Below are 22,479 nucleotides of genomic sequence, written 5' to 3'. Positions count from 1 at the left end.
TTAAAAAAAAAAAAAGTTACATGTTAGATTTGTGCACCCAGTGCTATAATTCAATTTTATGTTCCTTCAACAAGCATTAAATTTACTAAGGGTCCCTTGTTTGGCAGGAATGTGGTAGGTGCTGATGGTAGAAAGTCCAATGAGACCCTGTGGTGAGCTCTTGAGTTAGGCTGCTCCTGAGTCTGAACCCACCTCCACTGTGCGCCAAAGGTGTGATCTTGGGCCAGTCACTTAATTTGTATGGCTCAGTTTAGTCATCTGTAAGTGGGAGCCTGTAACACTGCCTTCCTCCTAGGATTAGTGTACGGGTGAAATGAGATCATGTATGTAAAATTCTTCACATGGTACTCGGCACACAGTGAGCATTCTCTGATTACTGCTTGTTGTTGTGATGTCCTTGTCCTCAAGCAGTTTAGTGAAGGAGACAGATGGAAAGAAGTAATGACAGTAGAGTATGAGATATAAACTGTCATGGGAGCGTAGAAATGAAATGTAAGTAGGCTTTTGTGAGACTACAGTTGCCCCCAGAAATACAGCCTGCTTGTATTTTTTTTTTAAGATTTTATTTATTTATTTGAGAGAGAGGGAGAGACCATGAGTGAGGGGAGGGGCAGAGGGAGAGGAAGAAGCAGACTCCCCGCTGAGCAGGGAGCCCCACACAGGGCTCAGTCCCAGAACCCCAAGATCATGACCTGAGCTGACGTCAGAGGCTTAACCGACTGAGCCACCCACGCACTCCTGCTTATGTTTTCATGTTGCTGGTTTTTGAAATGGGGGTGGGGGTGGGGGGAGGCCTCAGGTGGTGTCACTTAGGAAAAACCAGGCTTTGTCTTCAGACCCCCCTGGTTTGGAGCCTTTAGTCTCCTGTCGCTTGTTACATGACCTTGATCAACTTGTTTCCCTCTCCTGGTCTCATAATGATACCTACCTCATAGAATTCTCGTGAGGATTAAATGAATAACCGTCCAGTAAAGTTCCTAACCCCTGCACCTGGGATAGAATAGTTCTCTTCTTCCTCCTCCTCCTGGTTTTGTAAAAAAATGACAGTCTTTTGGAGCACAACATTTTCTTAAATTGAGGTTCATCTTTCCTTCGAAGTCTCCTTTGATTATTTTAACCTTATGCGATATTTTGATCTAGGCCAGCAAGCGTAGCCCAGGTGAGGACTTGGAAAAGCCCAACAACTAGGTCCAGAATCCTTGCTCAATAGTAAGTTAGTTACATGTATGTATTGTAGTTATTGAAATCCTTTGTCTACAAATTTCAAAATAACACTATTAATTTCTACTGTATCTGAAAAACAATTTGCTTAGCTAAAATAAATTGTAGCTCCATCCACCTCAATACAAAATTTAAACACCAAGACAGTAGAATCTGACTTGGGCTTACTGAACTAGTAGAAGAAGGGGTCACAAACCACTGTTAGTGTCATTTCCCACACCCTAGGGGTGAGGTGAATTGGTACAAAAACACGTAAGCACATTTATGACAAATTTATATATAAGGTAATGGTTTGATGTAGGTCTAAGAGACTGAGAATCATCATAGAATAATTGAGTTTTCAATTATTAATTGAAATTAATAATGAAATGAAATAAATGAAATAATTAATTATTAATAAATGACATCTGTGCACTCTCAGGTCATATGTGTTCCTAATTTATCATTAATCACACTGCATCAAAATGGCATATATGCGTATAATGTCGTGTGGATTTATTATATTCACATATGAAAGATCATCTGGCCCAGTATTCTCGTTTTATAAATAAGGAAACACAATAGTTGTCCTTGTTTTTGTGATCTCAGAGGTGTCAATCATGGCACCCCAAAACACAGATATACTAAATACATTCATTAAAGGTTTTTATTAATTTATTTTTCAGTTGAATATAGTCTGATTCCAAAAATTGAATTATTCTAATAGGTGACGCAGGTGTTGCCGAGACTTCTGAATTACCGCTATTTTGTGTAGTTCACATATGGTTCACCTATAAAAGGAGAGTCAGTGAGCCACTTCCCTTTCAGAAATTCTTCCACTGTGCCAGACACACCCCACCCCAAGGCCTTTGCTCTTCCTGTCCCCTTAGCCTGGAACTCTCTTGGTGCTCGTGGTGACAAGACTCACCTCCTCATTTCCATCTAGCTCTGGCTCAGATAGGCCCTCAGCGAGGCCACCCTACCTAAAGTTGCCAACCACCACCCCTCACACAAACTCCCTCTCCTCCTCTGATTCATTTTTGTCCTCCCCAGCACTTATTACTGTATAACCTACTAAACACTGCACGTGTTTGTATTGTGTCTCGTAAGGCCCACGAGCACCAGCATTTACGTCCATGTGTTCGCTGCTGCATCCCTCACCGAGATCAGCGCCTGCCTGTGCCCGAGTAGGGACTCGGGAGACACGCGGTGAATAAGCGAATGAAAATGAGCATGGGGGCGCCTGAGTGTCACAGTCGTTAAGCGTCTGCCTTTGGCTCAGGGCGTGATCCCAGCGTTCTGGGATCGAGCCCCACATCAGGCTCCTCTGCTGGGAGCCTGCTTCTTCCTCTCCCACTCCCCCTGCTTGTGTTCCCTCTCTCGCTGGTTGTCTCTCTCTGTCAAATAAATAAATAAAATCTTTAAAAAAAAAAAGAAAGAAAGAAAACAAGCGTGAAGTTCCATGACTGTTCTGCCATCTAAGTTATAAAATTTCCTCTCAGGCATCTTGGTGTACAGAGCTCACAGGATAATCGAGTCTTGTCAAGAAGCCTTCATCTTGCGTCTGTTTCGCCAGAAAAACAAGCGTGGCTTTATTAAAGCTTTCACAGACAACGCTGTCGCCTTTGATACTGGTTTTTGTCACGTGGAAAGAGTGATGAGGAATCTTTTCGTAGGGAAGCTCTATCTGTGGCCAAGGTAAATAGCACTTCACAACAAATTTCTGTGAGAGAATCTGCCATAACTTAAGTGTGCTGTCACATGTACTGTAACTGCACCTGGTACGTTATTGCCAGGTTCATAACAAGTGCATCATATGGAAATAGATGGTTGCCACATCTGTAGTTCTTTTACAAGGAGAAGGAGATTTGATCGTTATTTTTCTGGTAGCCCATCAAATCCGTCCAAGGGCAGCCACTGTATTCCTTCTTGTCCGTTTAGTGAGACCCCCAGGGACTAGAGACTCACATATACAACAGCTCTAGGTGAACTGTAGATTTATTGGCTAAGACTCCCACTTCACTTTGAAAATTACCCACCAGGGAATAGAGCACAAAGATTTTTGAAGAATTGATGTTAATGTCTAGGAAAAACCATAGGTTCCAGTGTTCCAACACCTTGCACCTATGCTAATACGTATTTTGGTTTTACTATATGGCATTTAAGAGCAAGTGCCATGGTCTTTTTCCTTTCTTGATTACACCTTGTTGAAGGGATCAGCATACTTTTTCTGTGAAGGGCCCGATGGTGAATATTTTGGGCTTTGCAGGCCATGCTATCCGTCACGATGACCCCACTCTGCTGTTAGAGCAGCAAAGCAGCCACAGACAGTCCACAAGCAGTGCGTGTGGCTGCGTTCCAATAAAACTCATTCTGAAACCAGGCGCTGGGTTCAGCCCAGACAAGAATTTTGCTGACCCCTGCCTTATTTGAATAATAACGTCCATTCATGGAGGTTCAAAGTATTCCTGAAAGCATTGTCATTTTGCTTTCTATTTTGTTTGTGTCTTAATTGCATTTACCAAACGAACAAACAAACAAAGAATGAGAGTATTAAGCCAAGACCAGAAATACACAGCTCTTGAAACTCGAGAAAATCTTTGAAAACTATTTGTCTCTATAGGTTCCATGTAGCGGTAAACTCGTTTTTAGAACAGCACAAACCTGAGGTTGTAGAAATTCACGTTTCTATGACGCCTGCCATGCTCGCTATCCAGACTGCCATACTGGACATTTTAAATGCATGTCTGAAGGAACTCAAATGCCATAACCCATCCCTCGAAGTGGAAGATTTGTCTTTAGAAAATGCTATTGGAAAACCCTTTGACAAGGTACTCCGTTTCTTTTCCTTTTAAGCACAGTTTGTGATGTTATAATTTTAAAGAATCCAAGTTATTTTAGTAATTGCAGTGTCCCTAATAGGAATTTGCTGTTATTTTAAAATTAATTTGGAGCTGATTTAAGGGTAGCTTCTTTGGTTTTCTGGAAAGTAATAATTTGTAGTAAAATAATGGACCAACATATAAGCACAACTCTGACTTTTTGCCATTATGCAGTGATTATCTCGTATTTTAAGTATAATTAAGAGAAGGATAAATAACATTTTTGGTCTGAAATGACAGCATTTGGATATCTACAGGTAGAAGAGTTCTACATAAAATGCTTCATGATTTGTGATCTTTTGTTTGGAATAAAAATAATTGGAATGAGTTTTCATTACTGAGGAATGTGAACCTTGCTCTCTTAAAATTACATTTTGAATTGAGAAAATGGTAAGACTAAGACTTTAGTTCAAGGAACTTTTATTCTGATTTTTTTTCTTTTGGTGTGTTTTTTGAGGTTTTTTTTTTTTTTTTTTTTTTTTTTTTGGAGATGCGTGAGGAGGGGGAGGGACAGAGAGAGGGGGAGAGAGAGAATCTCAAGCAGACTCCACGTTGAGCCTGGAGCACGATGTGGGACTCAGTCTCATGACCCTGAGATCATGCCCTGAGCTGAAATCAAGAGTCAGATGCTTAACTGACTGAGGCACCCAGGAGCCCCTCTAACTGATTTTTTTTTTATCATAGGTGAATATTAATACAGGTACATAAATGTTGAAGTTTGAATTATAGATCCAGAAAATGCTGACTTTTAAAAAATTCCAGACAGATTTTTTTTTTCATATTTTGGTGGAACAAATTCCTGTCTTTCAAACTCTGAATCATTCTGTCACTGGAAATAATGCATAGTGATTATTAAGAAGGAAAAATTTAACACCTCATTTCTCTGATTCTTCCAAAAAGACATTTTACTGTGAAATAATGATACATGAAACTAATTTCATGTGTTTTGTTCCTCTGTTCTTAAAGTTTGGTTCATGGTCAAGCCAAAAAGAAAAACCATCAAAAGCGAACCTTCATGTTCTTTTAATAGAATGTACATGTCCTTAGAAAATAACAAAATATAGCCTAATATGTTTTTATTAGTTCTCTGTTTATCATTCCCTGGATAGTAAAAGTCAAAGTATTATTTTGGATATTCTTTAAGCAACCAAATGTAAATGCAGACATAACTTTGCATCTTGTTAGAAAATTTAACTTTTGTAGATGATTTTACCAAACAGGTCTGCAACTATAGGTTCCAGTTTGTCTAGGACAGTTATAGTATGTACCTGTTCTCCTGGAATAATTATTAATAATTCATTTTCACAAGAGTTGCAGTTTGGACAATAAATTATACGGCCATCTAAATATTACTCCTGCTGAGTGTTAATTTTATTGGATAAGATGCCACATAGTGATACTGCTTCCATATCATGCTATAAGTATTATCCTTTTTAGTTACAAAATCACTTCGTGAAGGATGTGTGTGTGTGTGTGTGTGTGTGTACACACTCATATATAGCTGTGGGCTGTGGGTATGTAGATATCTATATAGTATATACAAAAAGCTATTCTTTGCTTTAGGCAACTTTTATTAGCAAGAGAGAGCGGGGGAAGGAGCAGTGGGGGAGGGAGAGGGAGAGAATCTCCAGCAGACTCTGCACTGAGCACAAAGCTCAATGTGGGGTTTGATCTCATGACCCTGAGATCATGACCTGAGCCAAAACCAAGAGTTGGATGCTTAACTGACTGAGCCACCCAGGTACCTCTACTTTTTAGGGTCTTAAAAAAATTCAAATTTAGTCCATTGTTAACTTAACAAGTATTTTCTCATCCATGAATCACATTAAAAAAAAAAAAAGCTAAGTAAGTCTTTTACACCACCAAATTAAGGTACATTGTTATTTAATTTGATACCATGTAGTTTCCTTGGTATATGCCCTCTGGTCCCTGTCTAACTGGATCCCACATTTTTATCTATCTAGGATAGGGTCACAGCCAAACTTGGCAGAAATGGTATGTCTAAGCTACATGCTTTGACCCTTCATAAAAACAAATGATTGGTTATCTGAAGTTTATCAGGCCTTTTCTCCTAACAATGTAAATATGGATAAATATGAATTGACACTGATCACAAAGATTCTAGGGATAAGGCACTCTGCTTTATATTTGAAAATTTAAACATTGTTATTAGAATCTTATGAACTGAAATTTTCTATCCACTTTCTTGGGGGATGATGCTGGGAGTTTTTTTGTGAGTATGGTAAAATATACATAATATAAAATTTACCACCCTAACCATTTTTATATACGGGGATAATGTTCACTGAAAGTATAATTTGTATTAATAATAGCTGTATTGAACATCTGTTTAGGAATACTAAATTTTATTCTTATCTTAGACAATCCGCCATTATCTGGATCCTTTGTGGCACCAACTTGGAGCCAAGACTAAGTCCTTGGTTCAGGACTTGAAGATATTACGAACTTTGCTGCAGTATCTCTCTCAGTACGATTGTATCACATTCCTTAATCTTCTGGAATCTCTGAGAGCAACAGAGAAGGCTTTTGGTCAGAATTCAGGTGGGAGATAAAAATACTAATATTATTATGGGAGCTGATTTGAATAAAGTGTTGGATTTTCTTGGGGACTCAGATGCAGGGAGTGCTATATTCAACTACGTGGTATACTAAGATTTCAAATTACGTTTTATGTTCATAGCACAAGGATGTAGGTTTTATTGATAGCTAATGTTTCCGCCTACTTAACTTCTGTTCTGTATAATAATAAATATTCATATCCATTCCAGGCGATTTTATTTCTAGAAAAGACTCTGTATATTACACGCAGTCCCCAACTTAGAAATAGGTTGCGTTCTGGAAGTTTAGTTGTTAAGAACTTCAAATTCATTTTCTCCAAAGAAATAGCAAGGGAGTGTAGGGTTTCATCAGCCAGAGTGCTGAAGACTGAAGAGATTTGTAGGGAAACATACATATACAACTGGCCACCATCTTGTTTTTCTACCAACCGCATCTGCCCCCGCTATCGTGGCCTCTGTCACTATTTGGCTAGACCGCTGATTTTCAAAGTGTAGTCCATGGGCCCCTGAGGCCAAGATTTAATACAATTAATAATTTTTACCTCTTCATTAGGAGCATTCCTAAGTAATCAACTACAAACGCATAGCAATGAGGAATACGTTGACTGCTAGTACACTTTGGTTCCACTGCCTTGTTTATACTCGGGCACCAGCAGTGTTACCCAGGAATGCTTTTGCACCATTATTGGAAATGTCAACACAGTGGGAAAAAAATCAAATAATGAGTTAGTGTTCTTATGAGAATAGTTTTGAGGTCCAGAGCCCCTGAAAACATCTTGGTGACCCCCAGAGGTTAGTAGGCCACACTTTGAAAACCACTGGTCTAACCAAACAGCGATGGAGGCCACAGTAAGGGAGAAGGTGTGGTTCAGAGGAGAATAAGATGGTGGACAACTGTCCTTTTGGGCCTGTGACCGTCAGAGACTCTTTAAAATTCATCCTAAATTGAAGGCTTTTTTGTTTTTTTTAACTTTTCCTATTAGGTTGGCTGTTTCTTGATTCCAGCACCTCAATGTTTGTAAATGCTCGAGCAAGAGTTTACCATCTTCCAGATGCCAAAATGAACAAAAAGGGCAAAATGTCTGAAAAAATGGAGATTAAAGAAGAACAAGGTATTTCGTAGGCTTGATCTTTAACTGTGTCCTTTATTTAAATATGTGCTGTGGAAATTCTTATCAAGTCAATGTATTAATAGTAAATATCCTTCAGCCAAGGGGAAAACATGTGCCCATATATTAAATATATGTTATATGCAACGTATGTTACAAGTATCCAGCATGGCAAGACTTAGAATCCATTGTCAGGGGATTCCAAATAACAAGTGCCAAGTATCAGTCAAGAGTATTCTCACCACTACATAAGAGCTACAGATTGATTTTTTTTTAACTTCAGAGTAATAACTACTTTTGGCAACTTAAAGTCTTAACAGAATGTTTAACATTCCTTTTAGCTTTAAAAAAAATAAATATACTAGAATGAGGCAAGTATGGATTTTATTCCAACCCTCATCTAGTAGGTATAATAAATATCATTGGTTTTTTTAAGGCATGGGATAGGCGGATGCTGACCTTTTGCCTCATTCAAAGGTCTAGTTCAGAACTTAAATATGTTAGTGATGTGTTTGAGTACTTACAGAAACGTTTGATTGCTCTCCACTTGTATCCCATCTTCAGGACTGTGAAAGTCATGGGGATTTTAGAAATAATAAATACCATTATTCTGTACTGATTCTTTCATTTTAAATAGCAGCTTATATCTAGCGTCACAGTTGACAACAACACAGAATATTCTCTAATTCATGACCGTGCATGTAACTTGCTCTCAGGGCACTGTGAATCTTCTATTAATATTGGTCTGGAGTGTGTTTCATTTAGACCTTAATAAATAGCCTTTTTCAAGAAAGAAGATTCTATCTGGCCTCTGGAAAAAGGCTCAAAGGAAGGGGCTTTCGGAATGATGCTTGTGTCATCTGTCGTTTTGAAAGGCTGTGAGATACTTTATGTATAAATGTTATCACATAGATTGAGGTTATCCTTTTTTCTATACAGAAACAAAAAAGGAATTGGTCCTAGAAAGCAACCCAAAGTGGGAAGCATTAACCGAAGTACTGAAAGAAATCGAGGCAGAAAATAAGGAGAGTGAAGCCCTTGGTGGTCCAGGTAGGAGAAAAGAGATAGTGACTTTTGCTTTCAAAATGGAGCAAATGAGTCTTCTTTGTTAGTTCCTTAGAAATAACTTACTATGATATTGTTTATAAAATGTAAAAGAATAAATGCCAAAAGAACACTGAAATCCTAGTGGCAGCCTCCTTTTGTGTTCGTTTGATGTGATTTTCTCCAGGTTGAATCCTTGTATATTCATGAAAACAGGGGTTTTTTGCTGCTTGCCTTCTCAGGACTTCTATTTAAAGAGGCAGTTAATCTCCATGTACATGTTCACCAGGCTTTCGATCTGGACTCCCCAAGGAGAAAGCTAATGGGCTTGCTTTATTCTCAGCAAGTGTCTCTCCAAAAAAAGTCTTAACTGTTCTATGAAGCAACATTGACCTGCCCCCCCCCCAAAAAAATTCCAGATTTCAGGGCTGCTGTCTGCAAACATGGGTTTGCTAGTAGATTAGCACGGCAGACCAAATATGAACTACATTTAAAAAAATAAAACCTGTAATAAAGTAAAACTAAATTTAGAACAAAAAATCTACTGAGACTTTGAACTCCTACAAATCAGTAAAGGCAAGCACATAATCCTTATCTTAGTAAATGTGCTGGTGATGTTATCCCAGAACCTCCAGTACTGTGATTCAAGACCCAAAGTCATGCGTGCTCACTTAGGAAAACTGAAAAGTATGAAGAAAAAAGAGAAGGGGGGAAAAATGATGTCTAGGAGCCACACTGGCATATTTGCTTCCAGGATTTCTTTTATGTATTTTCTGTCTCACATTGTTAAGGTCGTAGTGCAGATACAATCTCTGGATATATAATTAGCAAGTCAAATGATAACATTCTTGAGACATATTACCACGTTTGACTTGTACAAAATTTTTATGAATTCTTATTTCTTCTAGCAACATAAAAGCTCATCTCTTTTGTTTTTTAGATTTATTTAATTTATTTTCTAGAGAGATAGAGTAGGGCGAGGGCAGGAGCAGAGGGAGAGAGAGAGAGAGAATCTCAAGCAGACTCCATGCTTAGTGTGGAGCCCGACATGAGGCTCGATCCCACCACGACCCTGAGATCATGACCTGAGCCAAAATCAAGAGTCTGACGCAACTAACTGAGCCGCCCAGGCGCCCCAGAGCTCATGTTTTTTTCACCTAGCAGACAATGACTGGAGATTCTGTAGATATTCGTGTGCGTGTATACCTATGTATGTGTGATAGTTTTATCAATTTGATTGGAGAAAAGTGTTACTCATTTGAAATTTGGTGCTCACTGTTTTCTTAAAAATGTTTTTCCTCTTTTGTGAATTGTCTTTTTTTTTCCTTTGCCAATTTAGACTGTGTCCACAGTTTGTATTGGCTTTTTTATATATGAAAGATATCATCATTTATGATAGTTGTTTTGTAAAGTTTTTTGTCGTTAGCTTACTTAATGCATAGTTTTTTAGATTATAGGTATTAGTCTTCTCTGAGATTTCTTCCATTGCTTTTAAGCCTAGAAAATCATCTCCATCCAGAGAGATGGAGAAGAATCACCCTTTTTTTTATGATTTAATATTTAACGTTTGACTCTGTAATCCATTTGGAATTTATTTTGGTATATAAAATCCTCTGGAAAATTATTAATTAAAAAGAGCTTCTGTAAAGCCTCCATTGTACCATGGCTACGCTTTCATAAGACTAAATGTTTCTGGCTTCAACTTTACTCAAAAGATTTAACTAATCCTGTCAGAGAGGGAAAGCATATGATAAGCATCTGAGAGCCTTTTTAAACAAATTGTGAATGTTGTTTCCTTAGTACCAAGGGGTAAGATGTGTCTTCTTTGTGGGGGGGAAGAGGTGAGGGAGCAGGCAGGGAGGGAGCAGGCGGACACGTGAGGTCATAGTAACATAACACTGTTTCGTAATTTTAGGTCAAGTACTTATTTGTGCAAGTGATGACCGAACATGTTCCCAGCTGAGAGAGTACATCACTATCGGAGCAGAGGCCTTTTTGCTGAGGCTCTACAGGAAAACCTTTGAGAAGGATACCAAAGCTGAACAAGTATGGATGAAATTTAGACATGAGGACGGTCCAAAGAGAATGGTGAAATCTAACAAAAGGCCTAAAGACCCCCAAAACAAACAAAGGGCTGCCACCAAAGAAAGGACTCTCAAAAAGAAAAAGCGAAGGTTAACCTTAACTCAGATGATGGGGAAGTCGGAAGAACCGGAAGAGGAAGGGGATGTCAAGGAAGGCTATCCTAGAGACACAGACAGTAGCCCAGAAAGCTCCTTGGAAGAAATTAAGCACGAGGAATTTGACTTAAACTTGTCCTCTGATGCCGCATATGGAATCCTGAAAGACCCACTCACCATCCTCCATCCGCTCCTGGGCTGTAGTGACCCCTATGCTCTGACAAGGGTGCTCCATGAAGTGGAGCCAAGATACGTGGTTCTGTACGACGCAGAACTGACGTTTGTTCGCCAGCTTGAGATTTACAGGGCAAGCAGGCCCGGGAAGCCTCTGAGGCAAGTTATGAAGAATATAAGCTTTTTCTTCTTTCTTTTTTTGTATATGTTTTTGTGTGTGTGTGTGTGTATGAGTATATATTATATATATATATATTATATAACATATATATAATATATATATGTGTGTGTATATATATATATAAATTAGCTGAAGTATATTTGACACAAATTAAATTAGTTTCAGGTGTACAACATTGTGATTCAACCATTCTGTACGTTACAAAGTGCTTACCATGATAAGTATATTACAATATTATTGCTTATATTCCCTATGTTCTTTTCATCCCCATGGCTTATTTATTTTAAAAGTTTGTACCTCTTAGTCCCCTTCACCCATTTTGCCCATTCTCCCCACCTCCACCCCCTTTGGCAGCCATCATTGTGTTCTCTATTTGAGTCTGTTTCTCTCTTGTTGTTGTTTGTTGGTTTGTTTGTTTTTTTAGATTCCACATATAAGTGAAATCATAGGGTATTTATTTGTCCATCTCCATCTGGCTTATCTCACTTAGCTTACCACCCTCTCAGTCCATCCATGTTGTGGCAAATGGCAAGATTTCATTCTTTTTTATGGCTGAGTAATACTCCATTGAACTGCTTTTTTTAAAGGCTTCAATTTCACCGTTCTTTAGGCTTTAACAGAGACGCTATACCAGTTGCACATGGATTTTCTTTAACGTTCTGTTGTTACAATGTAGGTTAAGTTTATGAATCCTTCTTCTGCTTCCTGGTCAACCTGGGACATTTGCATAGGAAGGATGTCAGATGTCGTAGAGAACAACAAATCTAGGGAACTATCCGTGTTCTGGTTACTTGCTGCTCTGTTGTCCTGTACTGTATCCTTTCTGCATTGGTTGTAGCTTATGAGGTGCTGTATCTCGACAAGTCTAGGAAATGTATAATATCCTGACTTGTACCAAAAATTACTGTAACTATGACTCAGCTAAATGGCTTTGATCTTCTAAAATGTAGTTCTTATAAATTTGAAGGAGTGACTCTAAATTACATCCACATAAAACGAAAGTATTTGGGGAATTATTGAACCAAGTTTTCTTGAGTTTCAAGAAATTGCAGATAAAAAATCTACAGAAATATCAGATGAGAAAATGATGCCTCTCAAAGAATATAGTGTTCCGGGTCTCCAATTATCTGAGGGAAACAAACAGCAAAATTAATATCCTGAACTCAGTCTGAACCAAAAACAGAGCCAAAAGAAACCTTCCTAGCAGTTTAACTAAAGCAGCCTTCCAGAGCAGAGATGAGCGGAGCAGGTGGGTCAGAAATAACACAGGATGAAGAGTTTAGACAAAGCTGGTCAAAGAATTATAGGCTGGTAAATTTTTCAGACGTTGCTACTGATCAACTTTGTAGATAGCTTGTATGTCCAGTTCTTTGTTGCCTGAGAATGGAATAGTGTGTTATTTGGAATCAAAATGTCAGAGTCGGAAGGGACCTTGGAGTTCAACTTCTCCCTCCGTCAGTGGGAAACTGAGGCCCAGTAATAACGAATGACTTGCCCTTGGCCACGTAGCACTTGTGGGGGAGAGCTGGGGTCTCTGGACTCATGGTTTTTTCCTCAGTCCACACTTCTAAGAGATATAACCTAGGAGCATGAAGTCCAGAAAAAAAGTCGAAAGCTAAAAAAGGAAAAACCTGTGATAGATGGTGAGAAAGAGGGAGAGAGGAGGTGCTTAATTCAGCCTCTGAGCAACACATAAGATAGAAAAGCAGTCCTTCTTCTTTTTTTTTTTTTAAAGATTTTATTTATTTATTTGACAGAGAGAGACAGCCAGCGAGAGAGGGAACGCAAGCAGGGGGAGTGGGAGAGGAAGAAGCAGGCTCATATCAGAGGAGCCTGATGTGGGGCTCGATCCCATAACGCCGGGATCACGCCCTGAGCCGAAGGCAGACGCTTATCCACTGTGCCACCCAGGCGCCTCAGAAAAGCAGTCCTTCTTAAGAGAAAATAATATATCAAATTATTTTCTCGAGCCCAATATCATCCGTGTGTCTTCTGTGTCTGTGTTTATATAACACGTGCGATGACTTGGTTCTGTGAAGACACAGATAAACGACAGCCGAGAAAGAAGATAAAGGTCATATAGATTTCATTTGTTTATTTCTCACTAACGTGAACTTTCACAAGCTGCATTTTATAACTACCACCCAGCTTTGCAAATGATCGTTTGGCAGAGATGTAAAGAAAAAATTGAAAAAAAAAGAAGCCGCTGAGATTTTGTGTTTTCTGATTTGTTTATAGTTATGAGGCAAGAATTATTCTATCCCTCTGGTGATATTTCAGTGTTTACCTAAACTCTGTTCCTCCTTTCAGTGAAGGGGAAAAATGTGGTATTGAGACTTTTACCAGGTGGGGTTTAGGCAGCTTAATTTTAGGCACGTGATTAATGGAGCCTTTTATTCTTGGTCAAATATTTATTATTTGAGCAGTTTAGATTGCTGATTTCGAATGCTATGCTCTTTCAGGGATTAAAAATTATGTTTTTACAGCATAAAAGAGTTCTGTTTTAACTGGCAGGGTCTACTTTCTTATATATGGAGGTTCAACCGAGGAACAGCGCTATCTCACTGCTTTGCGGAAAGAAAAGGAAGCTTTTGAGAAACTCATAAGGTAATAAACAGAGGCCCTTCAAGATCTAGAAGCTTCTCTGGGTGGGGGCATATCTGATTGCCCTCAGGAAAGATGGGGGGAAGAAGTTGGGAGCATCGCCTCAAGATAAACCTGTGGTCTGATTCATCCCTGGGGTATGTGCACATTTCTTGTCCCCTCCCTGTCTTTTCCACCATCTCTAGTTGCCTTTCCGTGGTTTAACAGGGTATTGGAAACGTGGCGAGAGCTGCTTTTCTGCTTGTAGAGACTTGTCATATAAAACCAAAAAATACAGCTCAACCACTGCTTTTATAAGAAATACGTTCTTTAAATCTCCCCCTCCCCCACCCACACACAAGCTTTCTCCCTTCCCTTAGAATTATGATTTCTTTTCTCCTGGTAAAATTTCCATTGTCTGTGGGTGGGTGACCGCCTTACCATTTGCTGGGAAATGCTTGTACAAGCCAGTGGGTTCAGATCACCAGCAGTAGAATCACTCTGGGAAAATTTTTTTTTGAAGGTGTCATCTTTATCTGAACCTACGTGTACTGTTTCTAGGATGAGTGTCTGGTAATGTTCCAAATCCAAATAGAAAATGCTTTCCAGCGTAACATCAGGAAAATGTTCTAAGTGACATGTGCACAGACTGGATGGGCACCTTTTACCCCCTACAGGTGCTTGAGAAATCTGATAACCTTGCACCAGGGGTGTTGTCAAGGAGATGGCAGCTTGGTGAGGAAGATGGGTCACATGATCTCTAAGGGGCCTCCAAAGCCAGGGCAGGGGCTAGATAGGGCATCCTTGAGCGAGCCAGAGAAAAGGCTAGACGAGAGGAGGCCATGGCTTGGACTGACCAATCTTCCAAGCCTTGGACATTGGTAGTGCGTCAGTGGCAGCTAGAGGGCAGAAGTCATTTTTAGTGGCTGTTAGCAGGCCAGGGCTCTACACAGAATTTCAAAATTTCCTCCAACACTGACATGGGCTCTCGGTGTACACCTAAAACATCCCCGTGCCCGGTTCATGCAGGGCGCGCGTGCCAGGGGCCTCCTGAATCAGGGCCACTGAGTCCCTGTGGAGGGGCCCCGCACATTACATGAGCAGGACCCCCCGCCCCCCAATATCCTCTGTGAGTACCACACGCCTTCGCCGTGGGTTCTTCCAGCTCCTGGTCACTCCTTTCAGCCTATGAAAATGTTTTCTCTCAACATGCTCTGTGGGATGGTTTATATAGTATATGTGCGTATATGTGGGGTTTTCTTGGGTTTTTATTTTTAAGGTTTTATTTATTTATTAGAGAGCATGAGTGGGGTGGGGGGAGAGGGAGAAGCAGACTCCCCGCTGAGCAGGGAGCCCAACGCGGGGCTCAATTCCAGAGCCCGGGATCACGACCCCAGCCGAAGACAGACGCTTAACCAAACAGCTTAAAATAAATAAATAAAATATTTCAGAAAGTGTGATAAGCAACCAGGTGTTCAACAGCTGGCCTCTTCTTGTCCAAAGCTTTCAGTGCTTCCCTGTGTCTTCTAGACCCTCACTCCGCCAAGACTCAGAACAGTCAACAGATGTTTACTGGGCACCCCTGAGGCGCCAAGCCCTGTGCTAACGCTGAAATGCTGTAGTCACGCTCGTGGCGGAGGTCCCTCCGCTCCTCGAGCTCATCCTCTAGTGGAAAAGACGAACATTAGGTGATGATGAATATTATACTAACTAGACGTGTACAGAGCCTGGCTGCAAAGGTGGAAGAACGGGGTCCGCTAGTGCGGCCCGGGCCGGGGACCCGGCTGCCTTCATGGAAGAGGTGAGCGGTAAGCGATGCGTGGGGAGCGTGCGCGAGGTGCCACGTCCACAGAGCGGAAGGGGGCTTCTGTGTGTGAAGGCTCCAGGGTACCAGAAGCCCTGCTAAGGATTCAGAACGTGCCTGTAGAGGCGATAAGACAGCACTGAAGCGTTCTCAGTAGGAAGTCTATTTTTAGAGGCTCTTGCTGGCCTCCAACGGAGGAATGGGTGGGGCAGGGAAACGAGTCAGAAGAAAAGGTGGTAGCCAAGATTAGGTTGACGGGGAGAAGGGAACAGATTGAGGAGAGACGCAGGAGATGGAATCAAGAATTGGTGGTAGGGGCGCCTGCGTGGCTCAGTCAGTGAAGCGTCTGCCTTCGGCTGGGGTTGTGACCCCAGGGTCCTGGGATCGAGTCCCGCAACGGGCTCCCTGCTCAGCGGGGAGTCTGCTTCTCCCTCTCCCTCTGCCTGCTGCTCTCCCTGCTTGTGCTCTCTCTCTGTCAAATAAATAAATAAAATCTTAAAAAAAAAAAGAGAGAGAATTGGTGCTACAGGATGTGGGTCGGTTCCTCCTAACCAGCCCTTCACTCTACAACACATCCTCTGCCTGAGTCTTCATGGGTTAGCCGTCCCTGAGTTACAGATGAGCGCATAGAGCTAAGATCACGCAGATTAGGTTACTGGTGTTCATGCTGAGGGTCCCCCAGACCAACCAGAGGCTCAGTGATTCCCTAGAAGGGCCCATGGGAGCCAGAAAAACTGGTATACTCACAGTTTGGGTTTCTGACAGCAAAAGGATACAGATGAAAATCAGTGAAGGGTAAGAAGCCATGGGGCCAAGTCAAGGAAAACCCAGGCATGAGCTCCCAGGTGTCGTCTCCGTGTGGAGTCACACCAATGTGCTTCATCCTCCCAGCCGCAGCGTGTGACATCAGGGGCCGAGTGTTGTCCATAGGGAAGCTTACCCGAGTCTGGGGTCCTTGGGGGTCAGTCATGTAGGCACAGAGCACCCACATGAGACTCCAGCCCCCCAGAGCAAGAACGGGTATTCACCGTAAATCAAGGTGTGCACATAAATCATCTGATCACGTGACATGTGGCCCCAGGCCTCAGGCAAACAAAACCCTCTCCTAAGGGAGACTGTCCCGAGGGTTCAGAGCTCGTGTCCCAGAATAAGGGTTCAGAGCTCATCTCCCTGGAGGTGGAGTGGGCCTTTCCTGCAGGGTTGTAGCCTGATAGAATGTGGGCAAGAAGGCACCTGAGTAGGTGAGTTTTCATGCTCTAGGCTGCCTCATCTTCAATGCATCAGGGACCCTCATCTAGAAAAGAATACTTCTAGTAGATTGTGGCTGGTAGATGTGGCAAGATACTGCAGACTCCATGCCATTCCTGTTGTATACAAGTGAGTCTCCACATCAGGGGGCTCGGTGACAAGGTGTGGAGAAGCCTGGCCCATACTGGAAACCACCCAGCAGAATCTGGAATATGGGCTGTCCCCTACATTTCAGTCTACCTGATAATTTCCATATCAGATTTTAATGTAATTTTATCCATGGCCTGGCTTAATTTCCTAGCTCTCAGAGGTGACCATCTACTTACAAGGTAGATCTTCCCATATGACACAGCCATGGGATAGTTACACCATTTAGAATCTTAAGATATTTACTTTCCCAGAAAACTTGGGGAATTTGAGAAGTGTTTGTTTTGAAAAGGAAAATATATGTGAGGTGCGTTGCTGAAAGAGCATTTGCACCGAGCCCGTACTTAGAAATTTACTGTGAGAATAAGACAATGTGCTTTTGCCAGGACCTCCGTGGGTGATGTTGTAAGAATAAAAGCAGTGCTACTATTTAAAATAACCCGAAAGGAATGAATCTGGCAACCCGGCAGTGGAAGGATAGCTTGTCTGGGCTAGATCAGTCGATTACAGATGTCAAGAGAGAAAAAAAAAAATGACACTCCTAAGTATTGATAATAAAATGCTCCCTGGGTAGGAAAATTGGCAGTAACATTCTGAGGATACATAGTTTTAGAGAGGTCACTGCTTTTCAAAGGCAGGGGTAAGGTTCTTTGGAATTTTAGTTAGAAAATGTGATCGCCAGGGCACCTGTCTGCCTCCGTCGGTGAAGCACATGACTCTTGATCTCGGGGTTGTGAGTTCGATCCCCACGTTGGGTGTAGAGATTCCTTAAAAAATTTAAAAAAAGGAAATATAAAAGGAAAAATGTGATCCCAAAATGAGTTAGCATGAGGGCCAGAATACATGCCCTTTGGACGAAGACTTCTAGTTCAGGGCCTCCCCCCGATATTATCATGGTGTACAAGCTATTCAGATATCATTAAAGATGTTAAAGTAAAAATAAGAAACCTCTGTACTTTAGATTAAGTGGAAGTAAGAATCTGCATTTGTAATTATCATTTTATATCTGTCACAGGGAGCAACTTGAGTAATTATGCTAAATGTTGAAAGCAAAGAACTGAATATTTATTATGATGGCAAATTTCTATTACATTAATTTGAGTTACCAGTTAGGGAGACGTATTATGTTCTTCACAATCCAGGCGTCATTGCAGGAGTTTATCATTTCTCAGATTCAATTTGCAGTTAAGTTAAAACATTTCACTGTAAACTAGCTGTTTTTATATAGCAATATTAATTGAAACCATTATGGAATCATCTGAAAGCAAATCTTTGTTTTTTTAGCATTATTACAGATAATTAGGGGATGAGGTTACCACATTATAAGAAAAGTACAGTTATAATAACAGCTAATATTTTATAATGCCTATTATGTGCCAGGCGCTGTTCTGAGTACCTTCCACAGTGGATAATCCTCCTAACATGCTCCTTTTAGGTGGGTTTTATTATTATGCCCATTTTACAGATGAAATTGAGGCACAGAGCCATTAAACTACTTGCCTAAAAGGCCAGTCAGTGGTTTCAGATCCACAAAATAGAGATTCATTCTCTAACCCACTAGTCTAAACAGCCACTCACAGACAACAGATTAATCAGAAAATTGGGATGCCCCCATGTGTGACATGTAGCTTAGCCAGTGAAGTAAGTGGAAATAAAAAGAAAAAAGATCCCCAATATTAATCCCAAATGTTAAAGAAAAAGAAATTGAAGAGCAATAATTTTTCTGAATAGTTCGCCCTTTGTCCTCAATTCAAGTCTAATAGGGACCACGGAGCAGTAATGAGTGGCTGTCGGGGCCATGGCCATTGCAAAGACTTCCAGCAGGCCATACTTGATGCTGTATTCAGAATCGTGGGGAAAAATGTTCCTGGAATTATGCCCACTCCCTCGCATGAACTATTTACAAAATGCCGTAGTAATGATAACTTTGCATTTGTATATCGTTCCAAAGAGTATGGAATTTAAAGTTGTAATTTCTGTTCTTCAGTGGTGTCTTGGAGTGGTACCCTGTTCTAAAGCATCATTTATCCAGAGTGGTTGGAAAATCGGTCCATCCTGTTTTATTTCCTTTAATTGGAAAGTCTTTGCTGTTTTAGGCCTTACTGAAATGATTAGTGAGTACTGAGGATCCATCCCCCTTCACCATACCCTGGGCTCTGTTCCTGCCGTTGGTCACTCCCACCATTGTTTCGTGCCTGCTCATGTTTCCCCAACTCAGTTTCCCGCCCTACGAGGACAGAGAGCCAGGCTCACACATCCCTTCTGCCCCTACTAGACATAGCACTTGCTGTTCATAGATCGATGATAACATACTTCCCTGGTTTTGAAAAATAAGACTATGGCAAGCCTGGCCTCCTCTCTCTTTGGTTATCAAGGATATTGTCGTGATTATAGTCCCTGATTACGAAACTTAGTTGTGGTTGTACTGTCCTGTCAGTCTACCAGATACGAGATACCGAGCTACCTAGAAGACAGGGATTACTGCGTAACCACGTGTATATCAGAGCACCTAACACAGCAGGTAGGAGCACTTAAGAAAGGTTTTTAAAACAAATGCATGAGCAAGGGAATTCATGCTGCTCTATTGCCTAACCAGAGATATTGATTTTTTTGTTTAAATCTCTGTTGGGAGATTTGTATGACTGTCGATTTTCCCTTTAAAATTAAAAGTGTTTAAAGGGGCCTCCCACCTGGAGGTTTTTAAATCGAAATTCCATCATCTGTGCTTTGATTTTCTTAATCATTGATTTTTAACCATTCCTATTTATGATTTACTCTGAACGTATTGAAATACAAAATATTTAAATTCTTTTTAATGCTCAATAACATGTTACCATGTTTTTATAAAAAGTCTCAATCTCTTGGTGGCATTTTTTACCTGCTAATTTCATGTCCTGAAGTGCTTAAAGGACATAGAGAGTGGAAAATAAACAACAGCTCTTTTTGCCTCTAGAAGATCGGAAGTAGCACCCAACCAAGAAATTCTTTCTCCTTCCTTTACCCATCGCTCATCTGTGTATATTTATTGTACTTATTTATCTAACATATTTCTCATCTTGACACTCTTGTGGACATTTTCTGTGTTCTAATCTATGAAAGATTAAAATCTGGAATTTTGAAATTAGTGCAAAATATGTTTAAACTATTTTCTGCCCCAGGGAGAAGGCTAGCATGGTGGTCCCTGAAGGAAGGGAAGGTAGGGATGAAGCAAATCTGGACCTGGTAAGAGGCTCGGCGGCTGCAGGTGCTCCCACCAACACTCGTAAAGCAGGTGAGTCCCGCCCTGTGCTGCGCGCTCCCGGTGCCTGCGACAGAGGCTGTGGGGTTCTAGAGCTTCTCTGCAGAGGCGTGGTTTTTCATAACAAATTCGTAAAAATGGGTGCCTGCTCCCATACCCAGGGCCAGCGCTGCCATTCACTAACCACATGTCCCTCCCAGACCTGTGGCTCCTCATCTGTAAAATAAGGGGCTGTGTTCTAGACACCCCAACCTCGAAATCAGTCACGTTCCAGCATTGCTTGTGAAGGTGGTTGGCTCACTGAAATTCAGAATGTACTTTTGCAAAGAAACTTTTATAAGTGGCAGTTAGGTTCTTATTTTTACCCGAAGAATCCGGTTTACCTCAGATAGACAGGAGTTGTCTGGAGCACATCCCCACTTCTCTTCTTGCCTCCGTGTGTTGCTTCTTGGCACTTCTCCAGATCCCAGGTGCGTGGCGCCCTCATTGCCGTGCAGTGTCTGAACTGTGGCATGCCAGCAAGATGTGCTGAATTCCAAGTGCAGCATGACCCAGAAATAACCCCCTCCCCGCTCCCCGAATCCCCGTTTCCCCATGGCAGCAGCTGCTGTCAGCCAAGCGGCCTGAGGAACGCAATACAATTGAGATGACTTAGCCCCCGCTTCGGGCCAGTTAGAGCCATCGGCCTCCCAAATCCAGTACACTTGGGAATAACCTCAGAGGCCTGTTAGAGCTGTGGATCCACAGGATCACTCACTCCACGGAAATTCTGATTCCGTGGATCTGAAACGGGGTCAGCGTCTCAGAGCCTTCTGATGGGGTGGTCCCTGGACTGTACTTGGGGAAACATGGCCTCAGAGCATCTAGGTCTTTTTTGAAGAAGATTCTTACTAACTCAGATAGGGTAGTGATATTTCATGCAGAATACAGAACATCAGGCTGAAAGAAGGAAGCTAGATTTGAGCATGTAGGTGCCGCGCAGAATGCTGCTTACGGAAGTCTGTCCTTCTGAGTTCGGTCCTGCAGGCCCTTGTAGTCACGTCCTACAGCTGCTGTAACAACTTGCCACACACTCAGCGGCTGGAAACAACGTACATTTCACGTACATTTCTTATCTTACAATTACTGTGGTAAAATTCCAAAGTCCAAATGGGTTTCACTGGGCTAAAGCCAAGGTGTGAGCCGGGCTGTGCTCCTCCTGGAGGCTCTAGGGAAGACTGCATTCCTGCCTTTCCCAGTTTCTTGAGGCACCTGCGCTCCTTGGCTCCCGGCCCCATCCTCCACCTTCAGAGCCAGAGGCTCTGACTTTGACCTTCCTGCTCCCCTCTTTCACTTGTAAGGACCCTTGGGCCCACCTGGATAATCCAGAACAATTTCCTAATCTTGAGATCCTAAATTTAATTACATTTGCAGTGTCCCTTTTGCCATGTAAAGTACCGTATTTACACATTTCAGGGATTAGGACATGGGCATCTTGACGGGACTGTTACTCTGCCGACAGCAGTCCCTGGTCCTCGCTAGTGCTATCCTTAAGCCAGCAGCCTTAGCATTACCTGGGATGTCATTAGAAGTGCAGAGTCTTAGGCCCCACCCCAGACCTACTGAATACAGAACTGCCTCTAACTCGCTCCCAGGCAGTTCAAGGCACATTCCAATGTGGGAAGTTCTAGTCCACTGGCTTCTTCCATTTTCCCACGTCCAGACTCACTGGTACAAAAACTAACGACTCCAGAATTTTTCACCACAGCTCCTAAGGCAGTTTACTCAGCAAGCGTTTTTAAGCATCTAGTACGTGCCTGACTCCGTCATAGGAGTTAGGAATACAATGGTCAGTAGAATGTGGACAGTGGAGACCATCAGGGACCGGATGTCGGGGGAGCTGCAGAGGGAAGGCGACAGCAAACGCTGATGTTCATGAATCATCATGATTTTCCTCGCAACTCCATTTAGTTTAAGAGAAATCGTCTTTATTTACTCTGTAAACAAACCTTTCTGAAAGCACAGAAAAAATGAGGAATAACAACATGGGTTATCATGTTACCGTGCATTAGAGGTTGACAACAGAAACACAGATTTTATTTTATTTTATTTTTTTTCAAAAATTTATTTG

General features: G+C 41.5%; 1 protein-coding gene across 2 annotated transcripts in view; it reads left to right on the top strand.

Moving 5' to 3' along the window:
* ERCC4 (ERCC excision repair 4, endonuclease catalytic subunit) overlaps positions 1-22,479 on the top strand; it is a 30,877-nt gene that overhangs the window by 3,911 nt on the left and 4,487 nt on the right. Inside the window, exons 2-10 of one of the 2 annotated variants that reach the window (XM_045776060.2) lie at positions 1,141-1,209; positions 2,703-2,898; positions 3,824-4,031; positions 6,464-6,644; positions 7,645-7,773; positions 8,710-8,820; positions 10,730-11,327; positions 13,864-13,956; positions 20,290-20,402. In XM_045776060.2, the coding sequence (XP_045632016.2) occupies positions 2,858-2,898; positions 3,824-4,031; positions 6,464-6,644; positions 7,645-7,773; positions 8,710-8,820; positions 10,730-11,327; positions 13,864-13,956; positions 20,290-20,402 (1,474 nt within the window). In that variant the 5' untranslated portion in view covers positions 1,141-1,209; positions 2,703-2,857. The remainder of the gene's footprint in view (positions 1-1,140; positions 1,210-2,702; positions 2,899-3,823; positions 4,032-6,463; positions 6,645-7,644; positions 7,774-8,709; positions 8,821-10,729; positions 11,328-13,863; positions 13,957-20,289; positions 20,403-22,479) is intronic. The other variant, XM_045776059.2, reaches the window with a different exon arrangement.

The sequence above is a fragment of the Ursus americanus genome, chromosome 2, assembly GCF_024610735.1.
Source record: "Ursus americanus isolate L20-20 chromosome 2, mUrsAme1.1.p, whole genome shotgun sequence".
NCBI lineage: Eukaryota > Metazoa > Chordata > Mammalia > Carnivora > Ursidae > Ursus > Ursus americanus.
Note: the sequence above shows the minus strand (reverse complement) of the source record. Positions and strands in the feature narration are given on the sequence as shown.